Source organism: Tachypleus tridentatus, chromosome 4, assembly GCF_004210375.1.
Source record: "Tachypleus tridentatus isolate NWPU-2018 chromosome 4, ASM421037v1, whole genome shotgun sequence".
Taxonomy (NCBI): Eukaryota; Metazoa; Arthropoda; class Merostomata; order Xiphosura; family Limulidae; genus Tachypleus; species Tachypleus tridentatus.
The window spans coordinates 6,640,310-6,658,630 of record NC_134828.1 but is presented as its reverse complement, the minus strand read 5'-3'; the positions used below and the strand labels follow the sequence as shown (position 1 = coordinate 6,658,630).

The 18,321-nt window shown below is 32.6% G+C and overlaps 1 protein-coding gene across 2 annotated transcripts in view; it reads left to right on the top strand.

Moving 5' to 3' along the window:
• Positions 1 to 6,488: 6,488 nt before the first annotated feature.
• The window catches only part of wls (Wnt ligand secretion mediator), a 35,695-nt gene continuing 23,862 nt past the window's right edge, over positions 6,489 to 18,321 (top strand). The window contains exons 1-6 of one of the 2 annotated variants that reach the window (XM_076496924.1): positions 6,489 to 6,853; positions 8,607 to 8,921; positions 9,626 to 9,756; positions 13,675 to 13,836; positions 14,937 to 15,073; positions 15,429 to 15,469. In XM_076496924.1, coding sequence (XP_076353039.1) covers positions 6,748 to 6,853; positions 8,607 to 8,921; positions 9,626 to 9,756; positions 13,675 to 13,836; positions 14,937 to 15,073; positions 15,429 to 15,469 — 892 coding nt within the window. In that variant the 5' untranslated portion in view covers positions 6,489 to 6,747. The remainder of the gene's footprint in view (positions 6,854 to 8,606; positions 8,922 to 9,625; positions 9,757 to 13,674; positions 13,837 to 14,936; positions 15,074 to 15,428; positions 15,470 to 18,321) is intronic. The other variant, XM_076496925.1, reaches the window with a different exon arrangement.

Below are 18,321 nucleotides of genomic sequence, written 5' to 3'. Positions count from 1 at the left end.
TAAGAGACACTTCCATGTGTCTTGATATCATGTCTACTACAATTCAATGTTCAGTAATTCTTCAATTTAAAGATTAACTTACCTTTGCTGAAAACACTATAATTTGTAAAACATTCTATATCTGAAATTTTACAGTTATTTCACACACTGAGACAGAATGTGTTACTTTAAATAAGACTAGTTTGATTGATCTGTAATAAATAACAATGTTTTATTTTTATCTATAAGTCCTTGGTGGTATGTTTACAGACTTAGTGTTAAATACGAGGTTTGATTCCCTAACGAATTGTATAGCTTTGCACCTATAGAATAATATCTGTAAATGCTGTACATATTACTACTATTATTTGTTTCTTGAAAGAAAGGAGGTTAACTGAAAATAATCTGGTCAGGTTTTCTAGAAGATTAATTGTAATTGATGAATAAAGGCTATTAAGTTGGATAATTGTTGTTTTATGTACAGTTTATGTAAGAATCTAAAAGGATGTTAGAGAGAGAAAAGTTACTTATTTCACTGTAGCTTTTAAAACATTGTGTTTATCTGCTTTACATCTGATCAACAACATGAGGTATAACTAAGATCTCACTTTTTCAAAGCTTTTTTTTTTAATTATTTGCTTCTATTCTCTTGAATTTATGAGTTTGTTGTTGTTGCTTTGTTTTTTCTGGAGAGAGGTCTATAATCAAGTGGTACCATAATGGTCCCTAGGATTCAGGTAGAGTGATATCTAAGATGGCATTGCCAAGGTACAAAGACAGTTTGAAATATGTAGACCTATATCACTTTTGGTGGGATCTAACTTCCAGTGCCACAACTGAAAGTATGGTGTGTGTTTGACCTAGCCTTAGAGAGTTAAAGTTTTGTTGTGGTCACAAAAGTGTTTTGATGAGATAAGATGTGTTTCTTAAACAAATTAAAAACTTTGTGGTATATGAACAGTGTAAAACTTTATTCGGTTATACTTTTTCTTTAGTATCATATAAAGATCTGTATAGAAGGAAGACAAAAGAAATTCAAAGAACAGTTAGACAACTGTAAGTATTATCACCAGATAACAGGGCAAGCAGCATATTAAATCCTGAGAGACAATAAAGTGAATTCCTCTAACATAATATAAGAAGACAATATCAGTAAAAGTGTGAAAGATGTAAATCATACCTTCAAGATACTGATTGGAGGTGATCTTACCTTTATAAATGAGCTACCTGTAGAGAGATCGAGAAGCAACTGTTGAGGTACTAAAACTTGTGAATAATAATAATTGTAAATAAACTTAGCTATGAACAAAACACGTTATAAATTTTACGTTTTAAATTATATGCCAACTAGAGGACGCATGAATATAAGATGTTGTGTGTGTGTTTTTCTTATAGCAAAGTCACAACAGGCTATCTGCTGAGTCCACTTCAGGGAATCAAACCCCTGATTTTAGCATTGTAAATACGTGGACTTACCACTGTACCAGCAGGGGACAAGATAAGAGTAAATTAGACTTAATGTTTTAGCAATAAGGATACATAATAAATACAAGAGGCAGTGAGTTTCATTCAGTGACAATGAAAGTGAACAATTTAATGAGAAATTATTAAGTATTCAATTGACTTATTTAGTTACTTAAAAAGTTTGTGTTTGATTATCAAACTATGCTTGTTTAGTTAGATATACATTTGGCAATTTATACTGTCAACTGAGTAAAAAAACCAAATTTTCTATATGAGAACAGATACACTTTCTTAGTTCAACTGTGCTGCAAATTTTTGAACTGAAGACTACTCTTTAAGAACACCTTGTTTCAATTCTACGGAAATTTATCTTAAAACAGAAAAGTTCTTAATATATTGAATCGAGGCCCAGCATGGACCGATGGTGAAGGTACTTGCTTTTTATTTTGAGGGTCATCGGTTCGAATCCCTGTTACACCAAACATGCTTGCCCTTTCAGCCATTGGGGCGTTATAATATGTCGGTCAATCCTACTATTTGTTGGTAAAATAATAGTCCAAGAGTTGGTGGTAGGTGATGATGACTAGCTGCTTTCACTCTAGTGTTGCACTGCTAAATTATGGACGGCTAGCGCAGATAGCACTCGTGTGGCTTTGCGTGAAATTCAAAGCAAACAAAATTTCAATCGAACCAAGATGATAATAATACTACTTAAAGATAAAATAATACTAGCCAACAAAAAACGTTTTTCTTTGCTAATAGAAAAAAATGCAACTGTTTTTGAGTGATTTAACGATGCTCATTTTAAAAATCAAATTGAAAATTACTGATCACCTATAGTTTTTGAGCTATAACATGTACTCTTATAATTAATTCTTATATATCATGGAAATAACTATTTATTTATTGAAAATTGCGTTTACAAATTTATAATCTGTTTGCTCTTATAATTGTTTTTCATGTTCACAACATGAGCAATGTAAATTGATGGCTTAATATTCCTATTGTTCAAGCACAGTTTTCATACCAATTTTATATGAGTCGATAAAAAGTCTCCATTCTTAAGAATGATGTGTAGTAACTAATTCTTTCATTAATGTATCAACGCTTGTAAAGAAACACAAAGTATCTTCATGTTGTAGTGAGAAGTAATACTTTGATGATGACTTTAGTAAACTCATACTCTTGTTTCTGGAACAAACAAATTCTGTTGCTATAAAACAGAGCCAAGGGTTCCTCATGATACTCTGATAAACGAATCTAAACATTTAGCTATTCTTGTGTGATTAGATGAGGCACTTTATGTTTAGAAGCCACCGGAATAGAATTAATAGAATGAACATGATTCATTGTTTTCTTCACAGGATAACACTTTCCAATTCATTGGTGGATGTGGTGCTGGAATACCATACCTATGAGGTACTGGTTTCAATACATGAGAGAAATATTCTTTAGTTTTGTCTAAATTTCCAGAAATATCATTCATGAAAAAACAGCAGTCTGTAAGATTATATTTTTGGGGTTATACCATATTATGAGAACTGCAAATGACATACTTGGTCTCTTTTTATTTAGTCACTTTGTCAAGCCAGATGTAGTAACCGTACAACACACATGTAGAGTCCAATGTTTTTATTGGTCACCAATATTACATCTTAATAAATTGTATTAAGTTACATTTACCTTTTGTGTGATGTTCTTCCTTCGTAAAACTGTAACATGTTTACACAAATGTAGCAGAAACTGTTTGGATGATTTTTACACTTACAGGTTTGAACAGGAGGCAGCCAACGTTTCAAATTATTTTCTAAAAATAAATAAAATAATTCATATTTACAGAACTAGAATTTAGAAGATTTAAAAAAATTGAAGAATGTAATTATGTTGTGGGTATGATGCAAGGAAGAAGATCAGTCTTTGTTTTGACTGTACATGGAGTGAGTCAAAGTGACTAACTGAGTGAGTAAGAGGCAACTGAGAGAGGTGTTCAACTCGTTTTATACTCGTTCGAGGGTTTCTCGAATGTCCTTGCAAACTAAACATGTAAAACTTTTGTAATTCCTTGGTAGAGCATATGAGCGTGGGAGTAAAGCAAGAAGCGTAATCTGCTGTAATTATATCAAGAAGAAATAGCATATATGAACAAAATATATTTGGAATTTTACACTAAAACAGTACAATTAGTGGTTGTGGTTATCAAAAACATATGTTTTTACCTATTAAGCTGTCTACGTTACTTAATTTCATAACATAAATCTACTGTACTGAACTGATTGCATGGTATTTCACATAATGCTGATAAAGTATTGGGATATAACAAGAACTCAGAATTTAGAAGTGACGGACAAATGTTGAGTACATGTTTGAAAACAGTGCCATCATATTCACTTGAGTTTTCCTTCAGTATCAAATTATTTGTTGTCCAGTGTAATGTAAACGTTAAATGACACATTTATATTTATCAAGGGTATAGAAAAAAAAAGCTCTAGCTTTCACACATCTATTGAAGAAAGAAACAAAGAATTATAATATAATTATAATATAGTTATAATATAATTATAATATAGTTATAATATAATTATAATGAAAGGTGTTAAAGGACATAAAATACTTTGATTTGACGTCTGAAGGAAAGAGTAGGATGCTATCTTATGATAGGGGTGATGGACAACGTTTTTACATTTTGTCAAAGTTTTATTCAGCATAACTTAATTATTAAACATACGATAAACTACCTTGTTTCTCAACATTTATCATGCTTTAGTGGTATATAACCATGTAATGCATTTTCTGCCCTCTAGTATTATTTAAAATTTATCAGTTATTCTCTCAGTATGTTCAATTTTCATATAAACACGTGGTAAAGAGTGCATTTGTGTTTTGTTAAAACAAAGCCACATCGGGTTATCTGCTGTGTCCACCAAGGGGAATTGAACCCTCTAATTTTAGCACTGTAAATCCGCAGACTTCCTGCTGTCCCAGAAAGGTAAAGAAAGTCTTCAAGTTAATCACTGTAAATCCACAGACTTCCTGCTGCCCCAGAAAGGTAAAGAAAGTCTTCATGTTGATCACTGTAAATCCACAGACTTCCTGCTGTCCAAAAAAGGTAAAGAAAGTCTTCAAGTTAATCACTGTAAATCCACAGACTTCCTGCTGTCCAAGAAAAGTAAAGAAAGTCTGCAAGTTAATCACTGTAAATCCACAGAAATCTTGTTTACCCAGTGCAACTAGGAATATCCACGTGACTGGTCGTTCTCATTAGAATATAGGAAAGGCCGTAACTTCTAAAAGTTATTGAATAATCATTTGAGGACAATGCTTTCAACAAAATTACACAATGTTTTCGTCTTAAACAGTATCATTCAAGGATGATAACAAGTATTAGCCATTCACAGAAAAACAAAGAAATAAACGTAGCTAAAACAAAACAAACTTATTTGTTTATTATGACTATGTGTTATTTCAAATAAATACTGTAATACTACAAGAAGATAGGAATGCATGACATATTAAAATACCACAAAATATCATTTCTTATTTGAATTTATGTATACATTTTAATGTCAGGTAGGACTCAGTATCTTCTAGATTCTATAGTTATCACAAAGAATTTATTAATAGTTAATGAATCTATTTAAGTATTAGGAAAGGATGAACCAGTTCCCGCTCTAAATAAATTTCAATAGAATTACGATATTTCTAACTTGATGTGGAATGTTTTTTTTAAATAAAATAATGACTCAGTATAAAGTAACACATATGAGAATACATTGAAACACATAAAAAGTCTAAAATGAGTTTGGAGATTTGAGTCAGTGGTGTGATATACAGTTATACTGTTGTATTTTCTACTTACTTTTAGTTGTGTGTGATTTTAAAAATATTTTCGTTTGTCTAGTTTTGTATAATTTTGGCACAAATACATGGTCCAAAAATGTTGAAATTGCCTCATTCAAGTCGTTTTATCTTTGTTTAGACACTATATACAGGTACATACAATGACCTGAAGAATGCCTCGATATAGAAGTCGAAATGCCTTTCCCTTTTTTTTATTCAATAGGCAGTTGTAATTTATTAAAGTTATTAACCACAAACACCATTTTGTAAATAATCGACGGTGATCCTTTCTGCATAAGGGTCGTGGGTCCAAATAAGTCTCACCAAACAAGTTCGCCCTTTCAACCGTGGAGATGTTATAATGTGTGATTAATCGCACTATTCTTTCCTGAAAGAGTAACCCAAGGAGGGTGACGATGGATGGTAATGACTAGCTGTCTTCCCTCTTATCTTTCACTGCTAAATTAGAGGCAACTAGCACAAATATACCTTGTGAAGCCTTGCTCTAAAACCAAATCATTCTGCATTTTCATTTTGTTTCATAATAAAGGTTCTGTTTAATTAATTTTAATCTTTTATGTCTCGTTATTTTGCATACAAGAAATTTTGTAAAAATTTTATATATATATTACTCCACGAAGTTCCTCATTGCATTGTCTATGATGTTATTAGTGGATCTGATACCTTTTCGAAAATCAGTTCTTCTGAGGATATTAAAAGGGGTAGATTGATATTGCGTTTGCTTCTTTACTATTACACCCTCAAAGTTTAGGATCTTAAAACTCTAAAATCCTGGGACCAAATCCATGCTTTGGACAGAGATAGCGCAAGTAGCCAATTGCGTAGCTTTGCACTAGGAAAACGTGTATGTTTGTTTTAAAGCAAAATCACATTAGGCCATCTGCTGTGTTCATCATGAGGAATTAAACCTCAGATAAGAGCGTTACAAGTCCGTAGACTAGCTACTGTCCCACCAGAGGACGTTAAAACCTATTGTTTATTTTGCTGTTTTACAATCTTCGCGCAAAACTAATATATTATGGCAAAACGTTGGTGATTTTAAAAAATTAATACGTTCCTCACATTTTAGATTTATTTTGGATTTTAATTTTTACGTTTTACTTTTTTGTCTCATTATACTTTTTGTTTTAAAACTAAATGTTAATACATTGTCGATAGTGGAAAGTTTTAATTAATTAGTTCATATTAAATAAACTTTTTTTTTCTGAGATCTTATATGCTACAATTTAATTTTTTATAGGTATTTTATTATGTTTTATCTTATTACAAATTATAGTATTAAAAATTATCAAATAAAAAGTTTAACTCCTTTAACACCTATATATATAAATTTTGACAGATTACTTGAAAAACAAATATATTCCAACTTCAGTGGCGAAATACTGGTGAAACAAAGACTACCGAATCGGTGAAAGTAAAAGTGGTGAATACGATACATATTCGAAGATGGGAGGGACAATATTAGAGAACTTAAGTGGACGAAAATTAGCTGTTCTTGTATGTTTTGTACTTCTTTGTCAAATTGCATGTTTCCTTATTGGTGGTTGTATAGGTAAGTCGTGTATTAGTACTAATACAATGAAAATAAGACTTGTGTTTTCTGTTTATCCATCAAATTGCTTTGCTTACTGGTTACTGGAGTCCGAAACATTGTAATTCCCCATATAACTGCTAAGATTTCCTAGTTATTTTACATGAAAATAAATGATTTTAATGGATCTGTTTGGTCAGTAGTTAACGTTATATTTTATAGTAATTGTTTTATTAAGCAAGTACATAAAGTTACTCAATAAAATGGAATATACAGACCACTTTCACAGTCAATCGTGATATCAAATGGTATAATACAGTTTGGTAAAAATGATGGTTTTGTTCACTTTGATTATATACATAACTGACATTAATCATAAAGTCCAAAGCACAGAACCAAAGCTGTATAGTTTAAATATATCTGTATTTAGCTGGTAAAACTTGTTTTATATCTCATTTTTAATTTTGTACATTATTTGTTATCAAAATTCGTGGGATGCTTCTACAACTACAAATAAAACTGGTATGGGTATGTTACATGTCTTTTGCGATCATGGAAACTGACATCTGTCATTTCTATTCATTGCTATTGTAACATTACAAATCTTTTGTAATTGAATATATCATGTAATGAAATTGATATTTAAGTTTTCTTGTCTGGTTCACATGTCAGTTACTCTCTAACTCTTGCCACTACACTTTTAAGAAAAGTTAGCTACATGTGAATAATATTATGGGAAGGCCCAGGATGGCCAAGTGGTTAAGGCATTTAACCTGTAATTTGAGTGTCATGGATTGAAATTCCCATCACACCAAACATGCTCACCTTTTCAGCTGTGGGGTGTTGTAATATGATGGTCAATCTCACTGTTTGTTGGTAAAAGAGTAGCCCAAGAGTTGGCGGTGGGTGGTGATGACAAGGTGCCTTCCTTCTAGTCATGCACTTCTGAATTAGGGACGGCTAGTGCAGATAGCCCTTATGTAGCTTTGTGATTAACTTCCTGTAAAGAGAACAAATAAAGTTCTTGGTTATGTTTATTACAGTGAGCAGGAAACTGTAAACGTTTTTATCAAGAAATACACCCAAGATGTTGAATATATCCTTCACATGTGAAGTCTTTTCTCAGATTTCCACGTCTGCTTGTAACTTCACATTTCTTCACGTTACTGTATTAGTACCAACACCATTAGTTGCAAGAGCAATGTTGAAAATTTCATTTTGCTCAGTTGAATCTTGTCGAATGAGAAACCAATTCTACGAGATGTGAAAAATAACAATACAAAAATCGGTTTCTGTAAAATTACTCTCCAATAGTAACAAATCTTTATATTAGTGGAAAAATGTATATGTAAAAACAACTGGTTTGGGTTGAGAAAATTTTTTTTATGTAGAGGAGCGAACAACTTTTCGACCTTCTTCGGTCATCGTCAGTTGTTTTTACGTATATATTTTTCTATACAAGTGGGTTTTCTTGTCATTGCTGATCTTTATATTAGCAGCTAGATCAACATGAAAATCATATTCACTCTCTCTTACATTTACTTTGATCACTAGTTTTACGCTGGAAACATTAGATTCATGTTACCTTTCACTTCAATTAATATAATGCTGGTATATCGACAGAATTTTTTGGGAGACTTGGGCCATCTTATATCTGATTGCTGCAGCTTTACCACAAGTTTAAAGCTTCCTTTTTGATATTGAAACTATATATATCATGCTTATTTGTGTTGCTATGGTAACTGACTTAATTAACTACTTATTTCTTTTCTAGCACCTGCACCATCCAATGTGGAAAATGTATTGGGTACAAAATGTCTTGTAGATACTTCTCTTCCACCTGGAACATTTCATGAACACTGGCACATACCAAGAGGACGTGATAGGAGACCGATAAACTGTCATCCAATAAATAACCTAAATTCTCCTGAAGCTGTTGCGGATGAACGAATAACGCCCAATAAAATTGTCTTTGCTTTCCAGATTCCAAACCCTAAGGTTAATCATGTGCTGGATTATTCCCGATGGATGCAAAATCTTATTGGTGTATTGCACATAGAAGTTTTGTACAAAGAAAATATTCCAATAGGTAAAATCAGTTTAATATTGAACTAGCTAAGTGGTATTGTTGTTGTACAACACAGACTTGCACAATCTGGACATCACAGTTCATTTTCATGGATGCTTTGGGGGCGGTATTAGGCATAGGTATTATGGACATTACATAGTTTTTCATTATTCCAGCTGGTTTATTTTTCCCAGTTTTATTTACTATAGATTTTGTAGCAGCTTTTTAATGCAGCAGACAGTAATGCTGTGAATAAATTTATTTTTGTGAGTGATTTGTAATAAAAGCCTTTTGAAAGATATGTTAGTTAACATTACCAGAATGAAGGCACTTTAGATCATGCAGTAAGTGTACAAAATTTCTCTGTACTAGAGTTGCATAAACATTAATTTTTGTTTTGATTTTTGTGAAATACATCAAACATCTGTGGTATTAAACATGTATGTATGATGTCCGGTAATGAACACATATATAATCATTTACATCCATATTTATTGTTACATAGTGCTGAAAACAAACACTTTTGTTCCAACTCTAATAAGAAAAAGTTAGTGCCAACTGACTTCACTAGAAAACTAAAATGTGTTTTGATAGAACGTCTTTAGCTGTCATCACATCATATTTAACCATACTTTTAAGTGCAGAACAATTAATTTAAAGACTTTTATTTTGGCTAAATCTGTTGCACAGAAAAGTGTTTATTCTGAAATTACTGGTTTCTGTAGCTGAGAAGCCCATTCTTTCTCTCGATGTGAAGCTGGGATACAGGAATAAGTGGGATCCAGATGATAAGTACATGTTGATTGCCAAGTCAACGGAGAAACGATACATGTCTTGTACAATTGAAGAAAAAAGGGTGAGTTCTTGATGACAGACACCCACTTGAAATAAAAATGTGTCTCAGAACTGCTGGTGTGGCTGTTAACACTTTTATTGATAAGGAGAATACAGTGTTTCAACTTTCCTGTAAAAATGTTAATACCCATACCAGCCATTCCGAAAACGAAGGGTGAGTCCATTTGATGTGAAATACACATTTAAATGTAGATGGCCATTTTTTTGTGACAGTGGATTTATTTGACACATGTTTATGTCTTGTCAGTTTGTACTTTTGGTTTTGAAAAGTGTCTGTTTCAGAATTAAGTACTTATTGTTTTTTAATTTACATGTGGATATCAGCTGACAAAGACAATAGCATTATATTTATGTCCAAGGTGGAATACACCATTTCGTTCCATACAGTTTTTGAGGGGAAAAGCAAATTATACCAGTATCATAAGATATGACCAGAACAGTTAGATATGGTGATATACAACTTCTGAAATGTATCAGTTATAATAAAACAAATGTGATAGTTTTTATATTTGAAGTCAGGTATTCAAGAACAATGAGGTAAATTCAGTCTTGTGTGAACACTGTAATTTAACTGTTTAGTAATTCACTTTTAGTCTTGTGTGAACACTGTAATTTAACTGTTTAGTAATTCACTTTTAGTCTTGCGTGAACACTAGAATTTAATCATTTAGTCATTTACTTTTAGTCTTGCGTGAACACTAGAATTTAATCATTTAGTCATTTACTTTTAGTCTTGTGTGAACACTGTAATTTAACTGTTTAGTAATTCACTTTTAGTCTTGCGTGAACACTTGAATTTAACTGTTTAGTAATTCACTTTTAGTCTTGTGTGAACACTGTAATTTAGCTCTTTAGTCATTCACTTTTAGTCTTGCGTGAACACTAGAATTTAATCATTTAGTCATTTACTTTTAGTCTTGCGTGAACACTAGAATTTAATCATTTAGTCATTTACTTTTAGTCTTGTGTGAACACTGTAATTTAACTGTTTAGTAATTCACTTTTAGTCTTGCGTGAACACTTGAATTTAACTGTTTAGTAATTCACTTTTCTTGTGTGAACACTGTAATTTAGCTCTTTAGTCATTCACTTTTAGTCTTGCGTGAACACTAGAATTTAATCATTTAGTCATTTACTTTTAGTCTTGCGTGAACACTAGAATTTAATCATTTAGTCATTTACTTTTAGTCTTGTGTGAACACTGTAATTTAACTGTTTAGTAATTCACTTTTACTCTTGCGTGAACACTTGAATTTAACTGTTTAGTAATTCACTTTTAGTCTTGTGTGAACACTGTAATTTAGCTCTTTAGTCATTCACTTTTAGTCTTGCGTGAACACTTGAATTTAACTGTTTAGTAATTCACTTTTAGTCTTGTGTGAACACTGTAATTTAGCTCTTTAGTCATTCACTTTTAGTCTTGCGTGAACACTAGAATTTAATCATTTAGTCATTTACTTTTAGTCTTGCGTGAACACTAGAATTTAATCATTTAGTCATTTACTTTTAGTCTTCTGTGAACACTGTAATTTAACTGTTTAGTAATTCACTTTTAGTCTTGCGTGAACACTTGAATTTAACTGTTTAGTAATTCACTTTTAGTCTTGTGTGAACACTGTAATTTAGCTCTTTAGTCATTCACTTTTAGTCTTGCGTGAACACTGTAATTTAGCTCTTTAGTCATTCACTTTTAGTCTTGCGTGAACACTGTAATTTAGCTCTTTAGTCATTCACTTTTAGTCTTGCGTGAACACTGTAATTTAGCTCTTTAGTCACTCACTTTTAGTCTTGCGTGACCACTGGAATTTAACCATTTAGTCATTCACTTTTAGTCTTACGTGAACACTGTAATTTAGCTCTTTAGTCATTCACTTTTAGTCTTGCGTGAACACTGTAATTTAGCTCTTTAGTCACTCACTTTTAGTCTTATGTGACCACTGGAATTTAACCATTTAGTCATTCACTTTTAGTCTTACGTGAACACTGTAATTTAGCTCTTTAGTCATTCACTTTTAGTCTTGCGTGAACACTGTAATTTAGCTCTTTAGTCATTCACTTTTAGTCTTGCGTGAACACTGTAATTTAGCTCTTAAGTCATTCACTTTTAGTCTTGTGTGAACACTGGAATTTAACCGTTTAGTCATCATTCACTTTTGGTCTTGCGTGAACACTGGAATTTGACTTATGATCAGTTATAGATACTTGTAAAAACGAAGTCAACAAATACATTTAATAATCTAATTTTCTTTATGTAATGCATTTGTTATAGAAAGTCAGTCATACAAGTTTACTGTTTGTTAGGATCAGATAGATTTGATACATCTATGTTGTTTAAATTTGTTTGGAAGGATTTTAAAATGATTACACAATAATACTCGAGGTGTCTCTGGGCAACTTTGAATGTGGTTCATTCATCATACTCTTGTATAGCAGTGTCCAACAGTTCTTTTTTGAGCATCAGTATTGTGCAGTATGTGTTATCATTTTCGTCACATGACAAGAAAAAAAACCAAAAACTTTTTTTTATGGATATAGAAGGGTAGAAAATGCATGATAATGTTTTCAGTTATTTTTTGATATAAATAATTATATTTGAAACAGGTGGTGGAAGTTTGTCACTGGTTTCTCCACATGTGGTGAGTGGTGGCTGTATTGGACACCATGACTCTAACAATACAAACACGTAGTAGATAAGCAGTGTGGAAGTAAGTGGAAAAAGAAATGCACGAATCGTAGAAGAAAGGTATTACAGGCTGTGTAAAAACACTTGTAATGAATTAATTACAGTACTTGATCAAGTTAAAACCATTAAGTATCTGTACATTTGACAGCATAAAGATCTTGATAGAAGAGTGAAACTAAAACAAGCCACGTTAACTGGAAACATTGTCAAAGTGTGATACTTTGTTAGGTTTGTGAAAGTTGCTCTATTAACTGAACATAATGGTGTGTTTCATAGTAACTGAGAAGACTTGGCAACATTCTTCTAGTTATAAAGTCCATTAGAACAGAAATATTGACAACTGGTAATGAAGGATGGTCTGATGTGGATATTAGGGCATGCAGGGGAACAGTGGGATTGCAAATATTTCTCTGACAGTTGCCAAGAGTTGTGACACAGATTGTATTCTTCTCATTGGTTATGGAACCTATTTCTGAGAAGTACATGAAAGTTGAAGATATTAACTATTTTCAGAGATGTTTTCTACAAGCACAACAGTGTGCTGTTTTAGCCTGACTTTAGAAAAATGATATCAGTATTCTGATGTGGTCTATTTAATCATGGAGAATGTATTTGGTATCCGTTAAATATTGAGAAGTTAGACCATAGTCTTTCAGTACAGACAATTTGCACCAGACAGCTGTTAGAATCTAGTTTACAACAATAGTTGTGGGTATATAATGGCCAAATGGTTAATGATTTGGATTAAAAATCAAAAGCTTGTGGGTCTGGAGCTTTCTTATGCCTCGTCATCATGTCTTGTTGCATCTTTGAACTAGACACCATTCATTGCCATGGTAACAAAAATATATAAACAGAACAACAGATGCACTCAAACATTTTTTGCTTAAAAATTTTGTATTCATGCTTCTGTCTTTAAAATATTTCTTTCAATCAGTCACTGGAGGAAACCCTGTTTTTTGTTCTCTCAACACATACAAAGACTGACAGATCAATATTTATATTGATTGGAAATTTTAGAAATTCGAAAAGATGAATATTTCTCTCTAATATACTCTTGTTTTTGATGTACAAATGTGTTTTCTACAAATTGCTGTTCAGGTGATCAGACATTTGGCTGTTTTAGACATATTAATGGTCGGCAACATTAAGAGGGTTAAGTTTGTTTCTAAGTGCAATTGATAGTCTCTATCTTCAAGTGAATGCTTTAATAAAAGTTGTTTACATTTTTTACAGAAAATTGAAGGTTACCAGTATGACTGTGATCTTTTGCCCCTCTTTGAACTGGGGAGTCTTCATCACGATTTTTATCTGATTAACTTACGTCTTCCAGTTTCTGAAAGTAACAAGGAACCAATTAATGAAGGAATTGGTCAAATAGAAGATATTAATGTGGTGGTAAGTATTATATCATGTAGCAACTTTCTTTATTTTTTATTATTATTATTGTTTTGTTTTCTATAAACACGCATCAGCATAGTTTGGCTATTATCTTACAGCATAGTTTTTTGTGTTTCTTTCCATTGAAGTGTGAGATTTTTAATAACTGCTGGAGTCATTTTCTTAGTTTTATCTTTACTTGTTAGAAACACCTCATTTCAAAATAATATCTTCATGTAGCTCCAACCTAAACAAAAAAATCAGTTTTTCTATTGCTTCTAATTTATTTTCATTATTAGATCGTAACAAGAATGTTAAATAAGCTAGGGAATTTGAAATTTGTAGAGTGATATTATCTGTGTATGTCAGTATAGTTGTTTAGATATTTGTGAAGGTGTTTGATGTAATATCTACATAATACTAGGTGTTTGAAAATAAGAATGCAACTACATGTAGTTGGTTTTACAGAAATTATATAGTAAATTCTGATTGTTATTCATGGCTAAATAGTTCATTTTACATAAAAATAAGATAAATAAAAGTTTGGTCAAAAGTGTTATAGAAAGTAGTTAAAAATTAGTGACTGTTTAAGTATTTTATAATTTTAAAAGTTTTTATGAAAATTCTAAAATAAAACTTTTTTAAAGGTTGTTACAGAAGCCATATGTCTTGATGGTCCATTTTGTTACTTTGATCTGATATCTGTTCACCAGTGTTTGTATCTCAGTATTTGGTGTCTTTTTGATATGCAGTTGTTCACAGAAACCAAGCAGTACCTCACATTCAGGAAGTCTCTATTTGTGAAATATATGTTTTTATTATGATTTACCACTCATCACTAGTGTTTTACAACTTGTGAAAAAGTAAATGTACCTAAATTCTACTTAGTACAGAACTCGGAAACTTTAGAAGAATAATTAGTACTACCTTGATGTCTCTGAACTCTGTTAAAGATGTCGCACAACATATAATCTACTGTTCAGAACTGTATTTCATAAACCCATTTCCAGAGTAGTTGAACTGCTTTTATTTTATTATTTCTTAAATGAATTTATAAAAATGTTATGTTTTTCTTTTAAAACTAGAAATAAAATCCTTACATTATCTTGTTATCATAGGTAATCAATCAAAATGGTGGCTTTACTAAAGTTTGGGTTTCTCTGAAAACTGTTTTCTTCCCAGTTATTATTGGTTTAATGATTTGGTTTTGGCACCGTATATTGCTTTTACCTCGACCACCAGCACTTCTGGAGAAGTAAGTTAATTTCAAACAGTTTTCAACTTGTCTTTATTCATCCCATATCAAACTGATAAACCTTTAATAGTCTTGAACAGAAGTAGCAGATTTATTATTAAAAACTTGTCATAGATTGAAACTACATTTAGTGTTTCACCTTAAAGCTGAAAAATATCTTGCTAACTGCCACTTGATACAAATAACTTCATTTATATTTTCATCTATGTAAACTGAAATTTTGATTTTTACCTAAGTTAGCCTGTTATTCACTTATCCCTCTTTGATTTTTAGGAAGGCTTTTATTTAATTAATTTTCACTGAGCTGAAACATTTGAAACTATATTTCATTATGTATTACTTTTTCTTTTGACAGGATGTTGCTGATCCTGGGAATAGCACTATCTGTGTTGAATTGTAGGTATAATAACAAAATATCTGAAAACTTTCTAGTTATTAAAATACCATTAGTTATATAAAATAATGTTGTGCCTATGTTTGATTTAACTTCTCTTATTATCAATGCTATAAGTAATTGAAAGTTCATTGTTGTGTCAGTAGTAAGTTCATGGACTTGCTGTGTTTAAAATCTGAAGGTTCAACTCGTCACAGCTAAAAACTACCAACTGATTAAAAACTTTGAGTGTTGATTTATTGACTGGAAATAAATGTCCAAATATTTATTTTACAGTTTTAAAACATACTTGACTGACAAATGTTTTCAGTTATTATGTTTTAAAAAGTATTTCATGTTGATGTGATAAGCAACATGTATTCATACAACACATGTTCCTTGTACTGGGAGAGCTGTTTATATATCAGCATGGTAACAGAAAAGTTGAGGAAACAGTTGAGTTTAAAAAAGAACTTGTCTTTAAGACAAAGTAGAAATATATAAATTTTGTATCTTGAGGAAGATTGTTGAGGGTAAGAAGGTGAATTTCATTTTATGTTTTGTCACATTAACTTTTCATGATACACGTATCACATGAAACACAAAGTTAAACTGTTTTATTCATATTTATTTTGGTTGGCATGATCTATAGAGCATTCTTTTAGACTTCAGGTTCACATGATCTTATAGAAATGGAAATTTGTTTATATGGTTTAATAATTCAAGATGAATAGCCGTCTTACTGTTGGCAACTCAAAGTGCACATGTCTTGGTTGTTTAGAGACTTATTTTCAAAACTTAATTACCCCACTTTATTATCATAGTACAAGTGAACATCGTATGAGAAATTTAGTTCACGAATCAACTTTTGGTATTAGATAAGTTTTAAGTTCTTCATCTGCTTCACCCCCTTAGTACTTCCACCTGCCACATCCAGTAGACCCACCTGCTTTACCCCCTCAGTACTTCCACCTGCCACATCTAGTAGACCCACCTGCTTTACCCCCTCAGTACTTCCACCTGTCACATCCATTAGACCCACCTGCTTCACCCCTTTAGTACTTCCACCTGTCACATCCAGTAGACCCACCTGCTTCACCCCCTTAGTACTTCCACCTGTCACATCCAGTAGACCCACCTGCTTCACCCCCTTAGTACTTCCACCTGCCACATCTAGTAGACCCACCTGCTTTACCCCCTCAGTACTTCCACCTGTCACATCCATTAGACCCACCTGCTTCACCCTTTAGTACTTCCACCTGTCACATCCAGTAGACCCACCTGCTTCACCCCCTTAGTACTTCCACTTGTCACATCCATTAGACCCACCTGCTTTCACCCCTCAGTACTTCCACCTGTCACATCCAGTAGACCCACCTGCTTTACCTCAGTACTTCCACCTGTCACATCCAGTAGCCCACCTGCTTACCTCAGTACTTCCACCTGTCACATCCAGTAGACCCACCTGCTTCACCCCCTCAGTACTTCCACCTGTCACATCCAGTAGACCCATCTGCTTCACCCCCTTAGAACTTCCACCTGTCACATCCAGTAGATCCACCTGCTTCACCCCCTTAGTACTTCCATCTGTCACATCCAGTAGACCCACCTGCTTCACCCCCTCAGTACTTCCACCTGTCACATCCAGTAGACCCACCTGCTTCACCCCCTTAGTACTTCCACCTGTCACATCCAGTAGACCCACCTGCTTCACCCCCTTAGTACTTCCACCTGTCACATCCAGTAGACCCACCTGCTTCACCCCTTAGTACTTCCACCTGTCACATCCAGTAGACCCACCTGCTTCACCCCCTTAGTACTTCCACCTGTCACATCCAGTAGACCCACCTGCTTCACCCCCTCAGTACTTCCACCTGTCACATCCAGTAGACTCACCTGCCTCACCCTCTTGTTTGCAGATTACCTCAGTTCTCTCCAACACTTTATACATTTAATTATTTACGACCAATAGAAAACCAAAGTTTTATTTTTTTAAGTGACATATTGTTGTTTTTGTGTAGAGAATTGTCTATTTCACTTCCAGTTCTAACTATTCTAACAGTAATCACATTAATAAACTTAGGTAAATTTATAATTGGTCTTATCTCATAGTTAGAAAGTTGATAAAATCGTGATAGTTGTAGAACACTGTTTGCCATCTATGTGCTTATTCCATAGTTCTTAGGTGTATTCTTTTATTAAGTATAATTTAGTGTAATAGTACCATTAATAAGGAGGAAAACAACAACTCAACTGGGGTTAATTTTCATTAAGAGTAACAACAAAAGACCAATTAACTGAAATGTAAAAATTAGAAACTGATTAAGTAAGATTAATGATAATATAGATTTCCTGATATGTGGTAGTGAGCAGTTAGTCCATTACATAATTCGGCAAGATAATGTGAGTTGCACATCTGCCAACTGATTTATAACTTGTGTAGCAGGATTATTACTTGGACAAAAAAATTTAAATAGAAACAGGTGTATAATGTCATGAACTTTATTTAGGTTAATCCTTTCACGATGGGTTTGGTATAACTTTATTTAGGTTAATCCTTTCACGATGGGTTTGGTATAACTTTATTTAGGTTAATCCTTTCACGATGGGTTTGGCATAACTTTATTTAGGTTAATCCTTTCACAATGGGTTTGGCATAACTTTATTTAGGTTAATCCTTTCACGATGGGTTTGGTATAACTTTATTTAGGTTAATCCTTTCACGATGGGTTTGGCATAACTTTATTTAGGTTAATCCTTTCACGATGGGTTTGGCATAACTTTATTTAGGTTAATCCTTTCACGATGGGTTTGGCATAACTTTATTTAGGTTAATCCTTTCACGATGGGGTTGATATAATATACACAAGTTTGT